Genomic DNA, 19,585 nt, shown 5'->3' with positions numbered 1-19,585 from the left:
CTGAAATGTCCACCCTTGTTTCATCTTCATCATTCTGGTACTGTAGGTGTTGGGACTGAAGCAGCTAATATTAATTTCCACTGACTGCGAGCAGGATTGCTTTCTAATTACTGATAGATTTCAGCTGGTGTCTTGGCTTTCTATGCCTTTTTGCACCTCCCTTTCTTCATGTGTTCAATACTTTTTCCCTGTGTCATTCTACTTTTATTTGTTTTGTTTTCTTTGTATGTATGGATTACTTGGGTTGTTACCGACATCTGGTGAAAATTTCAAGTCAACAGCACCTTTAGAAATATATTTACTGAGAAAAATGGTGACGTGTTCAATACTTATTTTACCCACTGTATATGCAACAGGTAAAAGGTTTGGAATAATAACGATTTTTAATGCCTTTGAAAGAAGTCTCTTCTGCTCACCAAGACTGTATTAATTTGATCAAAAATACAGTAAAAACAGTAATATTAAGAGATAAAATATTTATATTTCCATATCATACATTGTGTATAGAAGGATATAAAGTGCATCAGGTACTGACCTGGCGGGGTCAACAGGGACACCATCCCGTCTCCACTCCACGATCACAGTGGAGGAGGGCCGAGGACTCACCCTGCAGGGCAACACTACCTGCTGACCAACCAGCCCCTCCACCGTGGAGGGATCCGACTTATCTATACTCACACCTACAGCTGTCCAGCTGAAGAAAAGGAGAACAGACAGCAGGAGGAAAGAGACACAGGTACAGAAACAGAGAAAAAAGGGGAAAAGACAGAAGGCAAGGGGGTACAGACAGACATGCATAAGAAAAGAAAGAGAAAGAAAGAAAGAAAGAAAGAAAGAAGACATATGACTTTATGCTGTACTACTGGGAACAGCAAAGCATGTGCTGCACTCACCACAGCAAGCATAAAGATCAGCCTGACCGGCTACAGCTGGAATACAGGATCCCAAAAGAACAACACCAGACCAACATGCGGACAATTCACCCACAAGAGACCACGGGGAGAGGAGAACTCAACTAGAAGAACCTAGCTCTAGAATACCATCCAGTTTCTGACTTATTCAGACAAAAGATCGGAATAGGTTAGAAACTGGATGGTTACTAATTATGAACTTCCCTTATGGACCAACCACAGAGTGCTGCAGGGATGACAAAGTTTTGTGGGCCAAAACCTGGAGTTTGCATTTCAGTAATTACAGTTGAATTGACTTGATCATCACTGCTGTGCTCTATTGCCATTTCTCAGATCTCAGATCAGCTTGTTACCATGTTCTAGCAGTGAATTTCAATGTCATAAATCTTCTTTCCTTACTCAAAGCAGGGAAGAAAATTTCAGTTATACAGACAGTTAAAAAAAATAGGTCAAATATTACTTCTTTTGTGCCTTGTTTCATTCATATTGCTTACTGCTGGATGTCTAAAACAACATGACAATTCATCAGGAATATTTCCCAATGACAAACACTAGAGGAAATGAGGGTTAGGCAGGCCTGGATAAATTCTTTAGTAAGTAGCATCAAGTTTTAGCCTCTCAAGATGAGATGGTCAGAAACAACTAAATTACTTCTTTAAAAGTGATTATTGTTTGTACCACTTGACAACTTCATTAACAGCCTTTGTGAAAGAATAGCATTGTAAATAGCGTATACATAATGAACAGAATTCCTTGTTCCATGGAAGAAATCCCATTTATTACTTGACGCTTGATTATTTAGGACTGGGTGTTAGTATTAGGATATTGAAATCAAAAAATGCAGCCATCATGTAACATATATTGTTGGCCCTGGAACATTTAAAGAAAGTTAATTGGTTGATGAGCATGTCAACTCTAAACCTTAAATCTGACGGGTTGATTGGAATGTTGTTCTAGGAACACCATGGATACTGATCCATGAACACTTGGCAAAATCACAGCAAGTGCATAGGTGAGGTGTTCTACTCTACAACAATCTGTTTCACATACTACAGCTACATTGCAAGAACAGGACTTGGGAGAGACACACAAACAGTCAGGGATGATTAGGACCCCATGGCAGATTTTATTAGTCATGGTTTAATGAATCATGTCCCTCACACACACCTGGGTATGGGAGGGGGAAGTAAACTAAAAGTAACTAAACACTAAAGCAACAGAAAGAAGAGGATAACAGTCTGCGTCAGGGGAAATAAACCAGTCCCAAAAGCACAGCAATGTCCAATACTTCACAGTGAGGAGTGAACTTCTACATGGAGTGTGTGTCAGAGTGTATACTGATGCAGTAGATTAGTAAGATTAAGAAGCGTGAGGCAAATCATAATACATGAAAATGGCATTACGCTGCGTTCAAATTGCAAATGTGTTTTAGAGTGTGTACACAGGGTCCAAATTTAACTAAGACTTGTTAGTTGGCCAGTAACTTATTTGGGAACTTAAAAAAAATATATCACAACTAGTGTTAGTCTCACAAATGGTTAAACTTTATGAATGATAGTCTAAAATTCCAATCAAAGACATACAAACACTATCAGCTGTTGAAATTTTAGCATTGTCTATGGGGAGTCTCATCAAGTTCTTTTGAGAAGCAAATTTTTCCTGAGAAACCAATCTAGCCTGTATATGATGTTCCGTGTATACTATTGTCATGCGGACAAAATTATATTTTTTATTACGGCCATTAAGAAATATTGGCAAACGTGGCAAAAAGTTAATTTTGGATCCTGTGTGTACATACGCAGAACTCTGTTAGTGAAGCAATGCTCACTATCGCTAACTTTGTAAAAAGCAAATGCATTTAACACGCCTATGTAAGTCTCTGTGCATGGCCTGCGGCTCCTCTCTTGGCTCTTCAGCAGGGCATGAAGGGCAAACAGCAGAAGAGAACTTGCAGGGGCTTGGGCTTGGGCCTGGGAGAGGAGTAGAGCGATCCAGGGCAAGTTGGAGAAACTTACCTGGCAGCGGGGCTGCTCTGCTGCATGGCACTGGGGTCCAGCCGGTGAGCCCGGTGCATGTGGGTCGCACCACTAGCGCTGTGGTGGATCCGTGCGGTGAAGCGGCGTCCACCGTGCTGCAAAGACAAGACATGCGCCTGGTCCCGCTGGCTCAGTTCGGATCTCAGGCACATTCTCTGGCATTCCTCCTCCGAGGCAAAGTTGTTGCTATTGCCATGGCAGTCACCATACCAGAAATGCATGCAGCGCGAGGCAGAGCGGTCGTAGTAGTAACGGGATGTCCAATTATCGCATGGCCCGACCGTATGGGGTAGGTCACAGGACCGAGAACGCTGTGCTGAGGAGCCGAGGGGTAAGAGACAATATGCAATCTTTTCTACAGAGTTTGATTAGCCAACAACTTTCTTCAAATACCAGTATTGTAGTCGAGACTAGCCGATTCGAATCCAAATCAAAAATGAGACCTGAACAGTGTCATCAGAATCAAGACAGAGTCCACATGCTCCCAAGTCCATGATAAACCAAAACCATGACAATTTGGTCTTGGACTCAGCCTTGAGAATTACATTGTCTTGGTCTTGCACATATGTGACTCTGGACCACAAAACCAGTCTTAATTCGCTGGGGTATATTTGTAGCAATAGCCAACAATACATTGGGCTTGGTCAAAATTATAGATTTTTATTTTATGCCAAAATTATTAGGATATTAAGTAAAGATGATGTTCCATGAAGATATTTTGTAAATTTCCTATGGTAAATATATCGAAACTTAATTTTTGATTAGTAATATGCATTGCTAAGAACTTCATTTGGACAACTTTAAAGGCAATTTTCTCAATATATAGATTTTTTTGCACCCTCAGATTCCAGATTTTCGAATAGTTGTATCTCGGCCAAATATTGTCCTATCTTAAGAAACCATACATCAATGGAACGCTTATTTATTTCAGCTTTCAGGTTATGTATAAATCTCGATTTCAAAAAATTGACCCTTATGACTGTTTTTGTGGTCCAGGGTCACATATTTTCATGGGCTTGGTCCCTTTGGACTCGACCCTCCTCTTGGCTCCAACTCAAATGCGCTGGTCTCGACTACAACACTTTTCTAATGCTCTGACGTATTATATTATGACTCACTATTGCTGGGGGGGTTGGAGCACCCCTCCCCATGAGTACCACCAGCGGCCGTCACACCATCATAGCAGCAACCATAGGTGGACATCTGGCAGTCTGTGGGTGCAGATGGTATGTCTGACTTTGTAGAGAAAATAAACAAAAAGGACATAAAAACAGAGACAGAAAGAGACATTAGGGCATTTCTTTCTGAGGATGTACTATGTACTAATGCAAATGGGCACTTGTTTGAGATGGAATATTCCAGGAACCCAGAACTGTTTTGTTGTGAGCACATTAAAAAGTAAAAAAAAATAATGCAAGTAAAAAAAGCAGTGCCAATTAATGTTCCTAAAAGAATCTCTAAGAAAGAAAGCCAAAAACTTTTAGACAGATCCAAGAAACTCACATATCTAGATAAAGCAATCTAAGAGCAAGCCTGTCAAGAGAACATGACATATTTCCTCAAAATTCCCAAGAAGTGGACAGTCAGCGACCTCCAGAACATGTACACCAGACTAACTGAAGTAATGCCAGCCAGGGAGGGCAAGACCCTGAGGGTCTCAAGGGGGAATTGTTGAAAAACCTGGCATACTGATTGAAAACCAGGCCCTCTAGAAGCCCTGATCTAGAGGATCTTGCCATCAGGATGACTGAGTTTGCAGCAATTGCACAACCTGAGCCCAAAACCATGTAAGAATTACGATCATTGAATTCTTCATGGTATCCATTCTCCTCCCTGCCTTCCTACAGTGGGGCTAATCCTATCTTTCTTTCTTTCTTTATAAAGGACTTTCACACAACTACTGGTTGATCCAAAGCGCTGTACAATACAGCTAAAAATAAAACAAATAAGAAACCACAAAACATCAAAACACAATATAACAATACAATTGACATGGCTAGATAAAAGCTATTGACAAAAGATGTTTTTTTAAGCAGGTATTTAAATACTGGCAAAGAGGGCGCAGCTCTAATAGAAGCTGGTAATTATATGGTAATTATCCATAGACTAGGACCGGCAACAGTGAAGGCTCGATCACCTCTACAATGGAACCTGGATCTAGGAACAGAGAGGAGACCAAGATTACTGGATCTTAGGGACCTATTTGGTTTATGGATAGAGATTGCCTCAGAGAGATATGATAGGGCTTGATTATGAAGAGATTTAAAAACAAAAAGTTAAAATTTTAAAAATAGTTCTAAATTTGACTGGTAACCAGTTTAGTGAAATAAGAATGGGCGAGACATGATCGAACCTCCGTCTGCCTGTCAGCATCCTTGCAGCAGCATTTTGGACCATCTGTAAACGCATTATAGAGGACTGACTTATACCATAGTATAGTGAATTACAGTAATCTAAACGAGATAGAACAAACAAGTGAATAATCTGTTTAAACTGTTTTACAGAGAGTAAAGATTTGATTTTTGATAAACGCCGTAAGTGGAAGAAACTTGATTTGACCACTCCACTAATTTGTTTCTCAAAACCCAGGTTGCAATCAAAAAGAACACCAAGATTTTTAGCACAGGGTGTAAAGTAGGAAGAGAGATGACCAAAATGAAGGGCACAGTTTTCATATGACTTTAAACCAAACAAAATTAATTCGGTTTTGTTCTCATTTAACACTAAAAGATTCTGCTTTAACCATATTTGTAATTAATTTAGACAACCTAAAGAATTCGGGTCCTAAGAATTCTTTACTTTTATGCTGCAAGGGAAAACAGCTGAGTATCATCCGCGTATAGGTGGAAGGACACTCCATATTTCTCAAAGATAGCACCCATCTGTAGCATAAATATAGAAAATAAAACTGGGGCAAGAATTGAGCCCTGTGGTACCCCACAAGCAAGTGGGCGTGTGGACGAACTATGTTGGCCAATGGAAACACTAAAACTTCTGTTTGTTAAAAAAGATTGAAACCATTTCAACACCTTGCCCTGTAACACAACACAGCTCTCCAACCTGGAAATCAAGTTGTTGTGGTCAAACATATCAAATGCAGAGCTTAAGTCTAAAAGCACCAAAGCCACAGCATTCCCTTTACCTGTTTCTAGTAAAATATCAACTTTTAAAAGTGCAGTTTCCGTGCTGTGTTGAGACTTAAAACCCGATTGGAATTTTTCAAAAATATTATTTGACATCAAATGGGACTGCAGCTGGTTTAACACAATTTTCTCAAGAATCTTAGAAAGAAATGGCAAGTTTGATATAGGCCTAAAATTATTAAAATTCGAAGAATCAAGATTGGGCCTCTTTAATAATGGAGTTACTGTAGCTGTTTTTAGGCAGTCAGGAACAACCCCAGTAATCAGACTAGTATTAAAAATAGTTAAAAGATCATGTCCAACAGTATCGAAAATCTGTTTTTGAAATCTAGATGGAATGATATCTTGAGAAGATGAAGTTGATCTTAGACGTTCAACAATGCCTATACCGGATTCAAAAGAAACAGGCTGAAAATCGCTCCACAGCATCGGGTCACTTGATCTCTCAGGTTGAACAGAATTCCCCAAGGGCAGGTTAGATCTTAATTGAATAGTTTTCTCATTAAAGAATGTACAGAATTGTTCACACAGTGATACGGAAGCATCAGGATAAATTTTGACGGGGACGGAGCACAGAATCAAAAACAGAGAAGAGGGTCTTAGGTCTGTGTAAATTGTCACCAATAAACTCGGATAGATATTTGGACTTGGTGGCCTTAACAGCTCTCTGATACACATATAATCTCTCCACATTTCATATGAGACCTGTAACTTATCCTTGCACCATTTTCGCTCTCCTCTTCTGCAAGCCTTTCTAAGCAAACAAGCAAACAAGTTGAATCATTAAGCCATGGCTGGGGTTTAGTAACAATACGTTATAAGATTCAGAGTAGACAAACATTTTTGATGGAAGCAATTAAAAAGTCTGTTCACATCCTGCATAGGAGAGGACAGTTCAGGCAAAGGTTGATCAGTTATAGCATAAGAGGCAGCAAATCTCTCAAATGACTGAGTGGAGAAATAGCGATTCAAACGAGTCACTGAAGGTGTAGCAACTACTGGATCGGGAAAATGAAAGGAAAAAAGTACCAGTCTGTTGTCAGAAAAACAAGTTTCACTTATTTCAATGTCCGATATTTGGAATCCATGTGAAAGAACCAAGTCTAACTTGTAGCAAATCTCTCAAATGACTGAGTGGAGAAATAGCGATTCAAACGAGTCACTGAAGGTGTAGCAACTACTGGATCGGGAAAATGAGAGGAAAAAAGTACCAGTCTGTGGTCAGAAAAACAAGTTTCACTTATTTCAATGTCCGATATTTGGAATCCATGTGAAAGAATGAAAGAGTGAAAGAAGTCTAACGTGTGACCATGAGCACAAGTAGGCTCTTGCACCCACTGCCCGAAATCAAATGAGTCAATAAGATTTTTAAATTCAGTTACCAGGCGTTTAGTGGGGCAACATAAATGGATATTAAAATCACCCAACACTAAGATGTAATCAAACCGTGGAATCAGTTCTCCTAGTAAATCAGAGAATTAATTTAGAAAATCTTTGTTAATACACGGTGGGCGATAGATATTAACACAGAGAACTGGACGTAACAAATCTATTTGAAGAAGTTGTACCTCAAAGCTCGAGTAGACACCAGTCGGAATGGTATGTGTAATAAACTTTCGTTTAAAAACAGCTGCAAGTCCTCCTCCACGTCCAGTTTTCCTGGGGCAATTATAAAAGGTGCAATCCTGAGGAACAAGTTCAGAAAAGGGACTAAAGCCTCCCTCTTTAACCCAAGTTTCCGTCAAAAATATAAAATCCAAATCCTTTGAAGTAAAAAAGTCATGCAAGTTTTCTTGACCAGAGAGCGAACGTTTATTAATACCATTCTGATCGGCGAGGACTCACAAGGCAAAGGATGGCCTCAGTTCAGTAGACGGAGAACGCCGTGGTTAACTCCACCGCGAATCCGGGGAGAGATGGGGTGCGCGGCCGCATCCAGGAAGCCGGGGGCTTTCGGACTAATCCACCGATAGGGCCTCTGGCCAGGATGCCAGTGAGGGAAAGTCCGAAGGCCGAGTAAATCCAGAGAGTAAACCGGATTGATCCTGATAATAACACCAGCCCGCTTCCCTCGTCTCCATCGAAGGGCCGTCGACACAGAAAATAGGTAATGTTCTAGGCGAATGGCGGTGGACACATACAGTATAAGATCCACTCCACACGGCATCAGGCGAGTAAGAGATTAGATTTCCAATATCAAGTAATGTTTGACGGTCATAGGTTAACAATGTAGAGTTTACACTAGTTAAAACTGATGTTAAAATAGCGAAAATAGCCAACATCAACACATAAAACGAACAGGGCAGACAGCTCACCACACACACCAGCGCCACCTTGATTGTATCAAAAGAACCATCATTGCTACACTATCATCACTGCTCTGTCCTTGTAAACTCCGGAGATACGGGTAACTTCATTTACACCTCACTGGCGAGTGGGGCCACAAAGGGGGAAGTGAACAATCTCTGTGGCTCTCCTCTAAAGACTAAACTAGGCCAATATTTTCATGAACTTGAAGGGTCAAAAATAATATGGTGTGAATATCTTTGAGACCAGCTTATGTAGTAGGCATCCGGGTGTGCCTCACACGTCCTGAAAAGTGAAGATGTGGGCTCTTTGATCGCCCCCTGGTGGCTGGCTGCAGTACAGGTCATAAACCCCGCCCTCTCCATGTAAACGAATGGGACTTGAGTCAAAATAAAAAAAATAAATTACACTTCCAATACAATTTTCCGAAAGATGGTTTTGGTCATTTAAGGTAGTTATCACGCTGATATAGGTTCAATTGTTCGTTTTTGTGATAAGTTTGATTTTAGCTAGTAATTTGATGCTAAAAAAATGGGGCGTGTCGTTATGGTTGATTGGGTCTGCGGGAATTTGGGCGGGAGTTTGATACTGCGGCGACACTACTGCGCAGACTCTGGCTCCAAACAAATCTCTACTGTGCAGACTCTGGCTTCAAATGACGTCATTTACTCAAGATGGCAGCGGCCCTACTGAGATGCTTTGGCTTCACTTTTCTATAGTGGAAGGAATAGGAGACGCGTCGTCCATCTTTTTTTACAGTCTATGGTTGCATCCATTGTTCTGGACTGAAGACGGGCTTGAAGGTGTTCCGATTTGTGTTCCGGCCAACTTCTTTTTTCAAGGACGCCGTAGTGATGCCTTTTCATGGGACTTGTCCTTATAGGAGGCCATGTTTCCTTTCTGCACTGCTTGCAAGGAGTTATTTGTAGACATGATCTTGACAAAGAAGCTCTTTGACCAGTAGTTTGTATATTATCAGTAGTTGGCATATTATGTAGTTTACTCCATCTGCATTGATTAGTTTCACATTACGCCACTGAATTTGTACCCTGAAGGTTTCCTGAGGGTGAGATGTGGGAGCTCAGTAGGACCACATCTTGCATGAGCTTGCAGATGACATTCTGGAGGAGGTTTACACCTATGACCTTTCGGTGCAATGTGATGATCTGGAGCAGGGGTGTCTAGTCCTGCTTCTGAATGGCCAACTTCCTGCAGAGTTTAGCTCTAATGTACCTGCCTGGAAGTTTGTAGTGATCCCGAAGACCTTGATTAGCTCATCCAGGTGTGTTAAATGGGGAGGGGGAAGCCCTGATCTAGAGAATCTTGTCATCAGGATGGCTGGCTGTGTGCTCAACATAGGCCTCTTTGGGACAAAGAGTACCTCAAGCTCTTTACTGAACCTGATCCTGTGCCCAAGACCACGCAGGCAATATGATTGTCATTGAATTCTTTGTGGTGTTCACACTTCCCTCCCTGCATTCCTACAGTGAGGCCAATCCTGTTTCCAATACTCAGTCCTTGTGGACTTTGGGGCTGAGGGCAACTTCATTGACTCCTTGCTGGCGGCCAAGTGGGGCTAAGAGGGGGAAATGAATAATCTGTGTGGCTCTCCACCAAAGACCTGCCAGCTTGTAAGTTGGCACGACAGTTAACTGTGCCATTCCCTATTATCAAGGACCTCAGTCTATTGTTCAGGCTTCCAGTCTCCCTCCATAGAGTCTAACTCATGAGTGTGAGTGAAATGTGTCTGTCATGTTTCTTTGAATCCTTCCATCTTGAGTGCATGTTTTATAGCCACTAATTCTCACTCACTGGGAGAGAGATGAGAGACCTTACTATTTTCTGGGGAATAATGGGAAAACATGTCATTATAATGTGTAGCAGGGTTTTGTGTCATTTGTTTGCATTTTCAGCATTTATTTTGAGAAATTACTTCCTATAAACCTCTAATATCTCTTTGCTCATCAGACAAGCTATGTATTATGTTCCTTGATCTTAAAGTGCAAAGAAAATCACGCTTTTTCTGTGGCAGCTCTAAGACTGGAATGGTTCACCATTGAAGATGAAGGCTCAACTGAGGTTTTAAAATCCGTCTTACGAAATATTTATTTTCATTGATGTTTGAATATGTTTGTCTTTTGGGTATGATGATTTGGATGGTTGTTTTTAGTATGGTCTTTTATTGAATGTTTTATGTAATTTTTTGTTTTACAAAAAATAATTTTGATATGCACAGCACCTAGGTGTACCTTTTACTTTTGAAAGTGCTTTATATAGTATGACTTTGAGTTGAGTTGATTTCACAAAGAGTAGGAGTGTGGTAGGTGCTTATTGTAATGACATCTGAAGGTGCTTCTGAGTACACTTGTTAAATGGAAACAACATGGACTGTATTAAGCTGCTGAAACACTGTTCTGGAGCATTCCAACCCAATTTGATATGTGCAAATGAACACTCACTGCTGGAGACCAGTGTGGCCAGGAATCTGGACAGCCCTCCTTGTTGGGACCTTGGGCTATGGTCACACCATCATGACAACAGCCGTACCTGAAAGAAGTACATTTGCATTACATTTCTGGTAACTTACAGTTATACTGTAAGAAAGAAATTATGCATTGTGACATAATTAGACTGCATCAAATTAGTCTCTGTGATTAACTCATCCAAGTCCATGTGTACCTGCTCCATGTGCACGATGGTAGGCCTTGGTCCTGGGGACAGCCTTGGCTCTGTGGTCCACTGGCTGGGGTACTTCCATCAGGACAGCAGCCATAGTAGGTCTGGCTACAGTGAGGGGTGAGAGGCGTGCCATGAGGTTTGTGGACAGCGTTGTTTTGAGGAGTTTCTGTTGTGTTAGACAATAAAAAATAACAAGTACCTTAATGAATGTTTCAGACAGGGAGCTTCTTCACAAAACAGAAAGCATAACATTTATGGGTCACCTGACTATGTCATTCTTTAAATGTCTTATTACAGGATACTTAACAAATTTAATTGGATCTGTCAAAAAAACCTTTGTAGCAGTTATTACGATGGAAAAACCTAAGCAATGTATTACAATTATATGTACTTTGAAATTATGAACCAGAGCAGTGTCACAGATTTTGATACTAATATTGATGTTGAAACCTCTATTAAATAGATTTTTCTTTTCTTCAGGATAAAAATGAATAATTATGGCCATTCAATAATATATTTGAGAGCCATGATTTTTAACATTTAATAGGCATTTATGAACAACTTTTGGCAATAAGGGATATTATTTATTTTATTTATTGTTAAACAATCCAAATGAAAAGTAGAAATGAATGTTATTTTTTTCTAGTCCTACAAAAATATACAGTAAAGCATAATCCCTCATAGTCTACAGTCCATTAAAAGTTGTTAATGCTTTGTATTTTTTTTTTTCAGATCCAGGTAACTCAGATGTTTGTTTGTGCACCCAGGAACTGCACACAAAGACCATCTTTAACCAGCATAAATTTCCAAGCTAGTCTTAGCTAGTTTATGCTGGTTTGATTCTGGTCAAACTGGTCTAGACAAAGCTGGTTAAGCTTGTTAAGAATTGAACCTGGGATCTGACTAAGATCAGCCTTACATACAGCATGTGTGTACGGATGGAAAGACGGATGGATGGACAACTATGTTTAGAAACAAACCTAATGCGGGATCCTCGATATACGGCAGGAAGCCCTGAATGGTGTTATCGTGACCTGTTGGGTCCTGCATGCTGGGCACCTCTGCTCATACCAATATAAGAAAAAGAAAGAAACTTCATAAATAAACTGGATCAAACCCATTGAAATACAAAAATAAACATTTTTTGAGATCATGTATCAAATGTGAAAACGCTATGCATTCATGTGTAGAATATGTGTACACATAATTCTGAAAAAAGCTGTTACCATGAATGGAAGTGTGAGGAGCATATAAAAAGCTAAAAAAAAATATATTGTGTACCCTGAGGCCTGTAGCAAGGCTGGACGTTGCATCTTTCCACGGTAAGAGGTTTGGGTTTGGACTGGCACTCCTCTACCCTGTACAGGTTTCTCTGTCTGTCTGAACAGATCACCTGCCGTTCCCGCAGCCCCGAGCCACAGCTCTTAGAGCACTTGAGAGAGAGTTTATGAGCAGGTAAGCTTATGACATATCATAATCAAAGAGGGAGGGTGCATGCTTATCCAAAGGCTTGTCTGTAAATGAGGTGTGGATTCTTCCTTACCAGGCCCCAGTCTCCTATATGCCAGCCAATGGGGCTCCTGCAGACGGGCATCTCACAGGCCTGTGTCTTGGGCGGCTCCGGTTGGGTCCCACATGCATAGTCCTCCAGGGAAGCTCCGTCTGAACCCACACACACCACATCTCGCGTCTGTTTCCCAGAGCTGCACGTCACAGAACACTACACAGACATTAACAGGTTTGAATTCATACAGGAATCCACTGCAATATATAATCAATTATAATATATACAAATGTTTTTTTTTTGCAGCATTTTTTTATTTGTTCATTTTTACTTCTTTAAAAATAGAAACAAATAACCGCCTCACACTACCTTGAGAAAAAATACAAATGAAAGATAAAGTAAAGCTATTAAAACAAAATAAAAGTATAATGCAATAAGAATTAAAAAAAAGTTTAAAAGACTGACAAATCTCCAAAATAAAAATATTATATTTTACACAAAAAAGGCCTATTTAAGAACCAATAAGATGTTTTGACATTCATTTTAATGACAATTAAGTACATTTTCTACAAAATGTTATGGTGACACTTTACAATAAGGTCCCACTAGTTATCATAAGTTAATGCATTAACTAATATTAACAATGTGCACTACATTTGTTACAGTTTTTATTATCATTTATTTATCTTTGTTATTTATTATTCAACAATAATATTCATTTCATGTCATTCAGTTCATGTCTGCTCAGGCCAATTAAATAATATTAAAAGATTCAACTTCTGGTTTTAACAATGCATTAGTAAATGTTGACATTATCATTAACTAACATTACTAAATACCTATTTTTCATTGTTAGTCATGTTAACTAATGTATATAATGGAACTTTGTTGTAAAGTGTAATGTTTTACTTTTTTACTTTTGTATTTTTTACTATAATTCCATAACTCTTCATTACTGTGTTATTCAGTATAAATATATAAATAAATTACAGCATCTGTATTTAAACCAGCATACAACAAATAGCAGCCAAATGTGAAGTATAAACACTCTACAATTTATAATCATTTTTTAACATTACAGTATTAAGAATCAGAAGATTTATTTAGAATGCTTAATTGTCATGAAAATAATATGACAATGCAAAAATATGCTTCATTTTCGTAAACGAAGACATTTTATTTAAACGAAAATCTGCCCTATTTGGCCTATTAAGTTCAATTTAATTTTAGGGTGGACAGGTTTTGAGAGATTCACAAAAAAACTTTCTTACAATTTTATTTAAAATGTTTCATAAAGTGTAGTTTATCTACCTGGCTCCAGCTGGAAACTCTGTACTGAGCGCATTTCTGCATGTTACAGTTCTGTTGGTTGAGCGGTCTGGGTGCGTAGGAAGCACACTGGGAATCCTCCACCACTCGCGATCCTGCCGAGTCGTGAGACATACACTCCACTCTCCTCACCTGAAGACCCCCGCCGCAGGTCACCGGACACGGACTCCACTCCCCAGTCACCCAGCTGACACACGAACACACACATCAGCAGAAAAAAGCATAATGACGGTGAGTTATAGCATTTAGAGGATGCATTTAGCCGGCCTACTCAATACCAGCTTCCACAGTGCCAGTCTAACCCAAAGAAACTGCATGCTTTCGGTCATTTACATTCATGAGTATGAAAATGTTCTAGGTTAAATACAATTTAAGATCTGTTAGCACAAAAATATTGTGACATCTTTCAGTTTTGCTCTTTCAATGGCAAGCAACCAAGGCGTAATTCACTCCTTTTGAGGAGGGACTACTTTTCTAGCAGATGAACTTCTGTTTATGCATTATAGTATATATAATACAGATCGGCCAAATATTGTCCTATCCTAACAAACCATACATCAATGGAAAGATGATTTATTCAGCTTTCAGGTGGTGTATACATCTCAATTTCGAAAAATTGATCTTTATGACTGGTTTTGTGCTCCAGGGTCACATATAATACAGTATAAGCATAATTTCTGTATAATTTGCTCCATGTAAACCGCACTTTATGTTAAATGTGCCATTCTGGAATCCACAGATACTGAGAGCGAAAATAACCGAGTAATAAGGTTTGTTAGTTATTTTACATATATTTATTTTAATAGCATATTTTAAACATTTATTCACAGTCTATTGGATTCTGTTTTAAGCACAGCAACTGTACACATTTTCGATTGTTTCCACAACTGATGGGACAAGTCAAAATGATTTACAGCGGTAACTGATAGCATGCCACAGAAATTGCATTTAACCGAGAATATTTGAAAGAAAAGACAACAAATACACACCTACACCTACATTAAACAAACATATAAAGGTTTTGCATTCTGGAAAATGACAAGGACAAAGCAAGTGTTCAGCAGAAACACTTGGCCTGTCAAAGCTGAGCAGGTGCTCCCAGAAACCTAAAGATGAGAGAACAATTATGAAGATATCGGTCACGGGGGGACAAAAGAATTCGGTCTCTCCCACAGCAAAAAGCAAAAGTTCTCTGGCAGGTCGATCTGCTCAGGGACCAGGACAGTTTCAGGTTTCTGTACATGAACATCAGAAGAAAATCCCAGGGGTACTGCTATGACAAGTGAAAGACTTATTTTAACACACCAAACGCTGCTTTCTACTTCACACGCAAATACACTCAGATAAAAGGCAAAATAATCAAAAGAACACATTAGACCGGAGACACCCAGACAGTGGACTCAACAAAACATCTATATCATACATGTAGGCCATGATTTACTACAGGTTTGCATGTAAAAATTGCTGATCTACTAATGCAATATAAGCAGGGATGGGCAGTATTTCAAATACATGTATACTATTTATACCATAAATACTATTTTGTATTTAAATACATTTAATCTTAGTATTTTTGTAGTTTCAAAATACATAAGATACCTTTTTGCCAATCAACCTCTTTATTAGACTGCTGATTTCCTGTATCAACAAGTATACAAAAATACTAAGATTAAATGTATTTAAATACAAAATACATTTGACTTTTTCCAAAGGTATTTAAATACAAAATAGTATTTTGTATTTCAAATACATGTATTTGAAATACTGCCCATCCCTGAATGTAAGGATTACACACACAACTAAGGATTGTCATATTCATTTTAATTTCTCTTAAAAACAGTAAAAACTATGAAATATTACTACGATATCAAATAACTGTTTTTTATGTGAATGTATTGTTAAATGTAATTTATTCCTGTGATCAAATCTGAATTTTCAGCATCGTTACTCCAGTCTTCAGTGTCACATGATCCTTCAGAAATCATTCTAATATGCTGATTATATGAAATCAAGTAATATGGCATTCGGCTGTGAGCAATATTTGGTAAAAAGGTTTAATTTATTTAATGTGTCCAACCTGCACGATTATTCATCTACAAAGAGCACATAATACGTATACTACTACAGCATAAGCTAATTGATACTCTCTATTTTGGATCTTAGTAAATCAGGCCCATCATGTATATAAAATCTATACATATAAAATAGATCTATAGTGCCCGCAAAACTATAACACACAACAACCTACCTAGAACACAGACAGCAGCTCAGCTCAGAGCTCTACGGTTCATATACTGTATGTGAACGGCAGGAATCAGTGAAATATTTACCGAGATGAAACTACTGCAGTGTTTATAAAGCAAAAGAGAAAAACCTCCTCTGACACACGAGGCAGGCTCAAAGAGACGAGTGAAGCTCTGAGCTGAACAGTTGCCCTAGGCCTTGGTTCATCTTCACATGTGATGGAACAAGCGCTCACAAGTCAATGAAGTCATAAACATGGCACTAAACATGTAAAACACTGGTGCGTACTGAACTCAAACACATATTAATGATGTGAACAATCTCTTAGATGTGCCAGCCAGGATGATATTATATTATATTATATTACATATTATGCACTTAAAATAGAATAAACATTTACTGAAAGAAAATATATAAACATATATTTTTATATTCTTATTTGATTTCAGCTAGGTGCAAAGCAAGAGTTCTCATTTCATTTAGTTTATGTATAAAAAAACTAAAAAGAGATAAAAATATAGAAGTATTTAAATACACTGAACAAAATTATAAACGCAACACTTTTGTTATATATATATATATATATACACGTGATACGTAATCTTTTACTGATTGCAAATTACATAAAAATTGTAGTCGGTAATGTAATCTAGATTACTCATTTTAGGTAATGTATTCTGACTACATTACTGGATTACTTTTAGATTACTTTTGACTTAACTTGTTTATAGATTTAAATGGAATTATTTATGACCATTAACCTACAGCAGAGAACATGCAAATGCATTGTTAAATAAATTAAATATTAACTGTAGATCTCTTCAAGTTAATATTGTAGGACAGAGGGGTTTGATTGACAATTTTTTGGGAATGTCTGCACCACTTGAACAAACATTAATAAACATGAAAACAGCAATGACATGGCCAAAGTCATCCAGGTTTGAAATATTTTTTTTTGTCAGATTAGTTTAGTAACTGGCACAATTATTAATCTTATGCTCTCATTATCTCATGGTACTGAGATGTGCGTTTGTCCCCAAATCCAGATGTATGGACTGCAAATTAATTTACATGACATTAAAATGACCATCACATATTATGAATACTCAGTGTACATATTGAATTATTTTAGAAAGTAAAATTTAAGCGAAAAAAGGAATTAAGGAGAATAACTAAATTATGAATAGTTTACGGTCACTGAGTGAGTAATCATGTAATTAAAAAGTAATAAGTGTAATCAGATTATGAGCATTTTAAAACAAAATATAATCTAATTACGAATAAAGATTTTTGGAATCTGTGTAATCTAAATTACATGTCATCATTTACTACCCAGCTCATTCTCAAAGGCTTAAAGACACTGTTATACTGATGGACTGTTTTTGATATAATCTGGTGCTGTGCATACTGGGAAATCAGTTACACACAGATGCTTAAAATTCTTTAGAAAATCTCATAATGTAGTCCAGAGGCACATGAAACATGTGAGATTCCTGAGAGGTTGCATAGTCTGGACACGAATGTGTGTTTGAGGTCATGCGCTGCAGTATATCAGCCTCTGAAGGCTGTTACCTGTACACTTGTACATAGACTCGTGGTGCTTCCATGGGCCTCCACAAGCGTGGCTCGTACACATACGCCATCCTTACAGAACAGGAACAGTACAGCCAAAGCTGTGAGACCCAGCGGTTCTCCACAAGTCAGACAGCAACCGCAATTTATAACACAACATTAAAACACATTTGTGGGCAGAAATAGGTTTATGATATTAAATAAACACTGTAAAGAGACATTCCAGGTGTTCATGCACCAAACACACTACAGCTGGCTTTGAGCTGAATATGCTGTACCTGCGGGTTTGTGGGCACTGCTGTTCATTACACGTGCGGTTACTGAGGGGTCGAGGGAAGGAAGCACACAGGTAATCAGAATACGCTTCATCATCAAAGGTACAGAAGACCAGACGTGACTGGTAACCTAAAATATATGGAAAAAGGATTGCAAAATTACAGAAATATAGAAACCCTTTTTCAATATAAATATACCAACCATGAATAAATGCATAACAAATATGTAAGGAAATTCCAACCATAACAATTGCATGCGGGGCATAATATTAGCAGCCTACTAACACAATAGTTCTCAAGCAGGGGCCTCAAACGTCCAAATGGGCCTCAAAATCATTTATATAAGACAAAACAAGCAATAAGGCTTAAAAAAAAAAATCAAGATTCAAGCTGCATTTTTTTATATAATTAGTTCCCTCAAAACCTGTCATTTTTATTTGTGATCCAGGGCTCCCACAGTATTGGAAAGCCTGGATATATGGATGTATAGATGGAAATAAGCTCTAAAATATGTTAGTGGGTAGAAATTGCTCAGAAATGGCTGAGCAAACAAACAAGGAGAAAGTACACATTTATTGGTAATAAAAAAGTTGTCACATTTTCAGTTTGTTTAAAATTTTTGATCAGTTTTCATGTCTTTTCTGTTTTCGGTTTCATGCTCCATTTTCTAACCTGTTAATTAGTTCAGCTCTTCTTCGTTCCCTGCTTATTTGTTTCTTTGGTTACCGATTAGTTAGAATGTTCTGTTCTGGTGGCCTCATTGGTTTCGGCCCATGTCTGCTTTGTATTTAAGTCCTCAGTTTCCAGTTCCCCTTTGTCCTGCATTGATTCTGTTTGTTTGTGTTATAGTGGTTGTATTTTCTCCTGTTTCATGTTTTGAGTAATATTAAAAAATCTTCCTAAGGATCTTCTTCATTGTGTGCATCATTGCACCCACAAACCCATAAGAGAATGCAGGAACAAAACAAGGATTTAATAAACTGGGCTGAAGATTACATCCTCACCAACAGCACGGATGACCTCTGGAGTGGTATGTGGAGGGGTTCTTGGAATACTCCCATCTGGTGAGCTGGAGCGATACAATGCCTGCTTTCGGATGGGACTGAAGTTATTAAAATGAATTATGTTAGTTCCTTTCTTCTGTTGATTGTAATAGGCCCTTAGTGGACTTTATTAATTACGTCCTCTTGTCTAAACGGTTTAAATTTCGTAGTTGATGCAGTTAACGAGGGCAATCACTATCATCATTCAGTCTCCATCTGAAAGCATGTGGGCACTCCAGCTCACTCTAAGCCTGCACCCTCCATATACCGTATTGACCCGAATATAAGACGATGTTTTTTTCTTGGAAATACATCTGAAAAAACACGGTCGTCTTATATTCAGGGTCTAGATTTTGACATGTCAATAATACACCCACAACAATAGGTGGCGCCAAATACGCATAAAGCGAGTGAGCCATGAAATACGTAATGTAATGCGTGTTGTAAAGATCGCGAGTAAAAACAAAAGAAAACCTTACAGCTGCATGAGTCGTGACTGTCACGTTAGCCTGATGGGACCAAACTCCCTTTGTGATTTTAAA

The 19,585-nt window shown here is 38.5% G+C and overlaps 1 protein-coding gene across 2 annotated transcripts in view; it reads right to left on the bottom strand.

Annotated features, from left to right (window-relative positions):
• Nucleotides 1-19,585, bottom strand: part of paplna (papilin a, proteoglycan-like sulfated glycoprotein) — a 44,978-nt gene that overhangs the window by 6,203 nt on the left and 19,190 nt on the right. Inside the window, exons 12-22 of one of the 2 annotated variants that reach the window (XM_016480452.1) lie at nucleotides 18,004-18,130; nucleotides 17,726-17,797; nucleotides 13,892-14,096; nucleotides 12,620-12,796; nucleotides 12,358-12,508; nucleotides 12,057-12,137; nucleotides 11,077-11,242; nucleotides 10,857-10,944; nucleotides 4,066-4,183; nucleotides 2,927-3,263; nucleotides 536-694 (exon numbers count right to left, since the gene is read on the bottom strand). In XM_016480452.1, coding sequence (XP_016335938.1) covers nucleotides 536-694; nucleotides 2,927-3,263; nucleotides 4,066-4,183; nucleotides 10,857-10,944; nucleotides 11,077-11,242; nucleotides 12,057-12,137; nucleotides 12,358-12,508; nucleotides 12,620-12,796; nucleotides 13,892-14,096; nucleotides 17,726-17,797; nucleotides 18,004-18,130 — 1,681 coding nt within the window. The remainder of the gene's footprint in view (nucleotides 1-535; nucleotides 695-2,926; nucleotides 3,264-4,065; nucleotides 4,184-10,856; nucleotides 10,945-11,076; nucleotides 11,243-12,056; nucleotides 12,138-12,357; nucleotides 12,509-12,619; nucleotides 12,797-13,891; nucleotides 14,097-17,725; nucleotides 17,798-18,003; nucleotides 18,131-19,585) is intronic. The other variant, XM_016480453.1, reaches the window with a different exon arrangement.

Source organism: Sinocyclocheilus anshuiensis, unplaced genomic scaffold (genome assembly GCF_001515605.1).
Source record: "Sinocyclocheilus anshuiensis isolate Anshui unplaced genomic scaffold, SAMN03320099.WGS_v1.1 scaffold161, whole genome shotgun sequence".
NCBI lineage: Eukaryota > Metazoa > Chordata > Actinopteri > Cypriniformes > Cyprinidae > Sinocyclocheilus > Sinocyclocheilus anshuiensis.
Note: the sequence above shows the minus strand (reverse complement) of the source record. Positions and strands in the feature narration are given on the sequence as shown.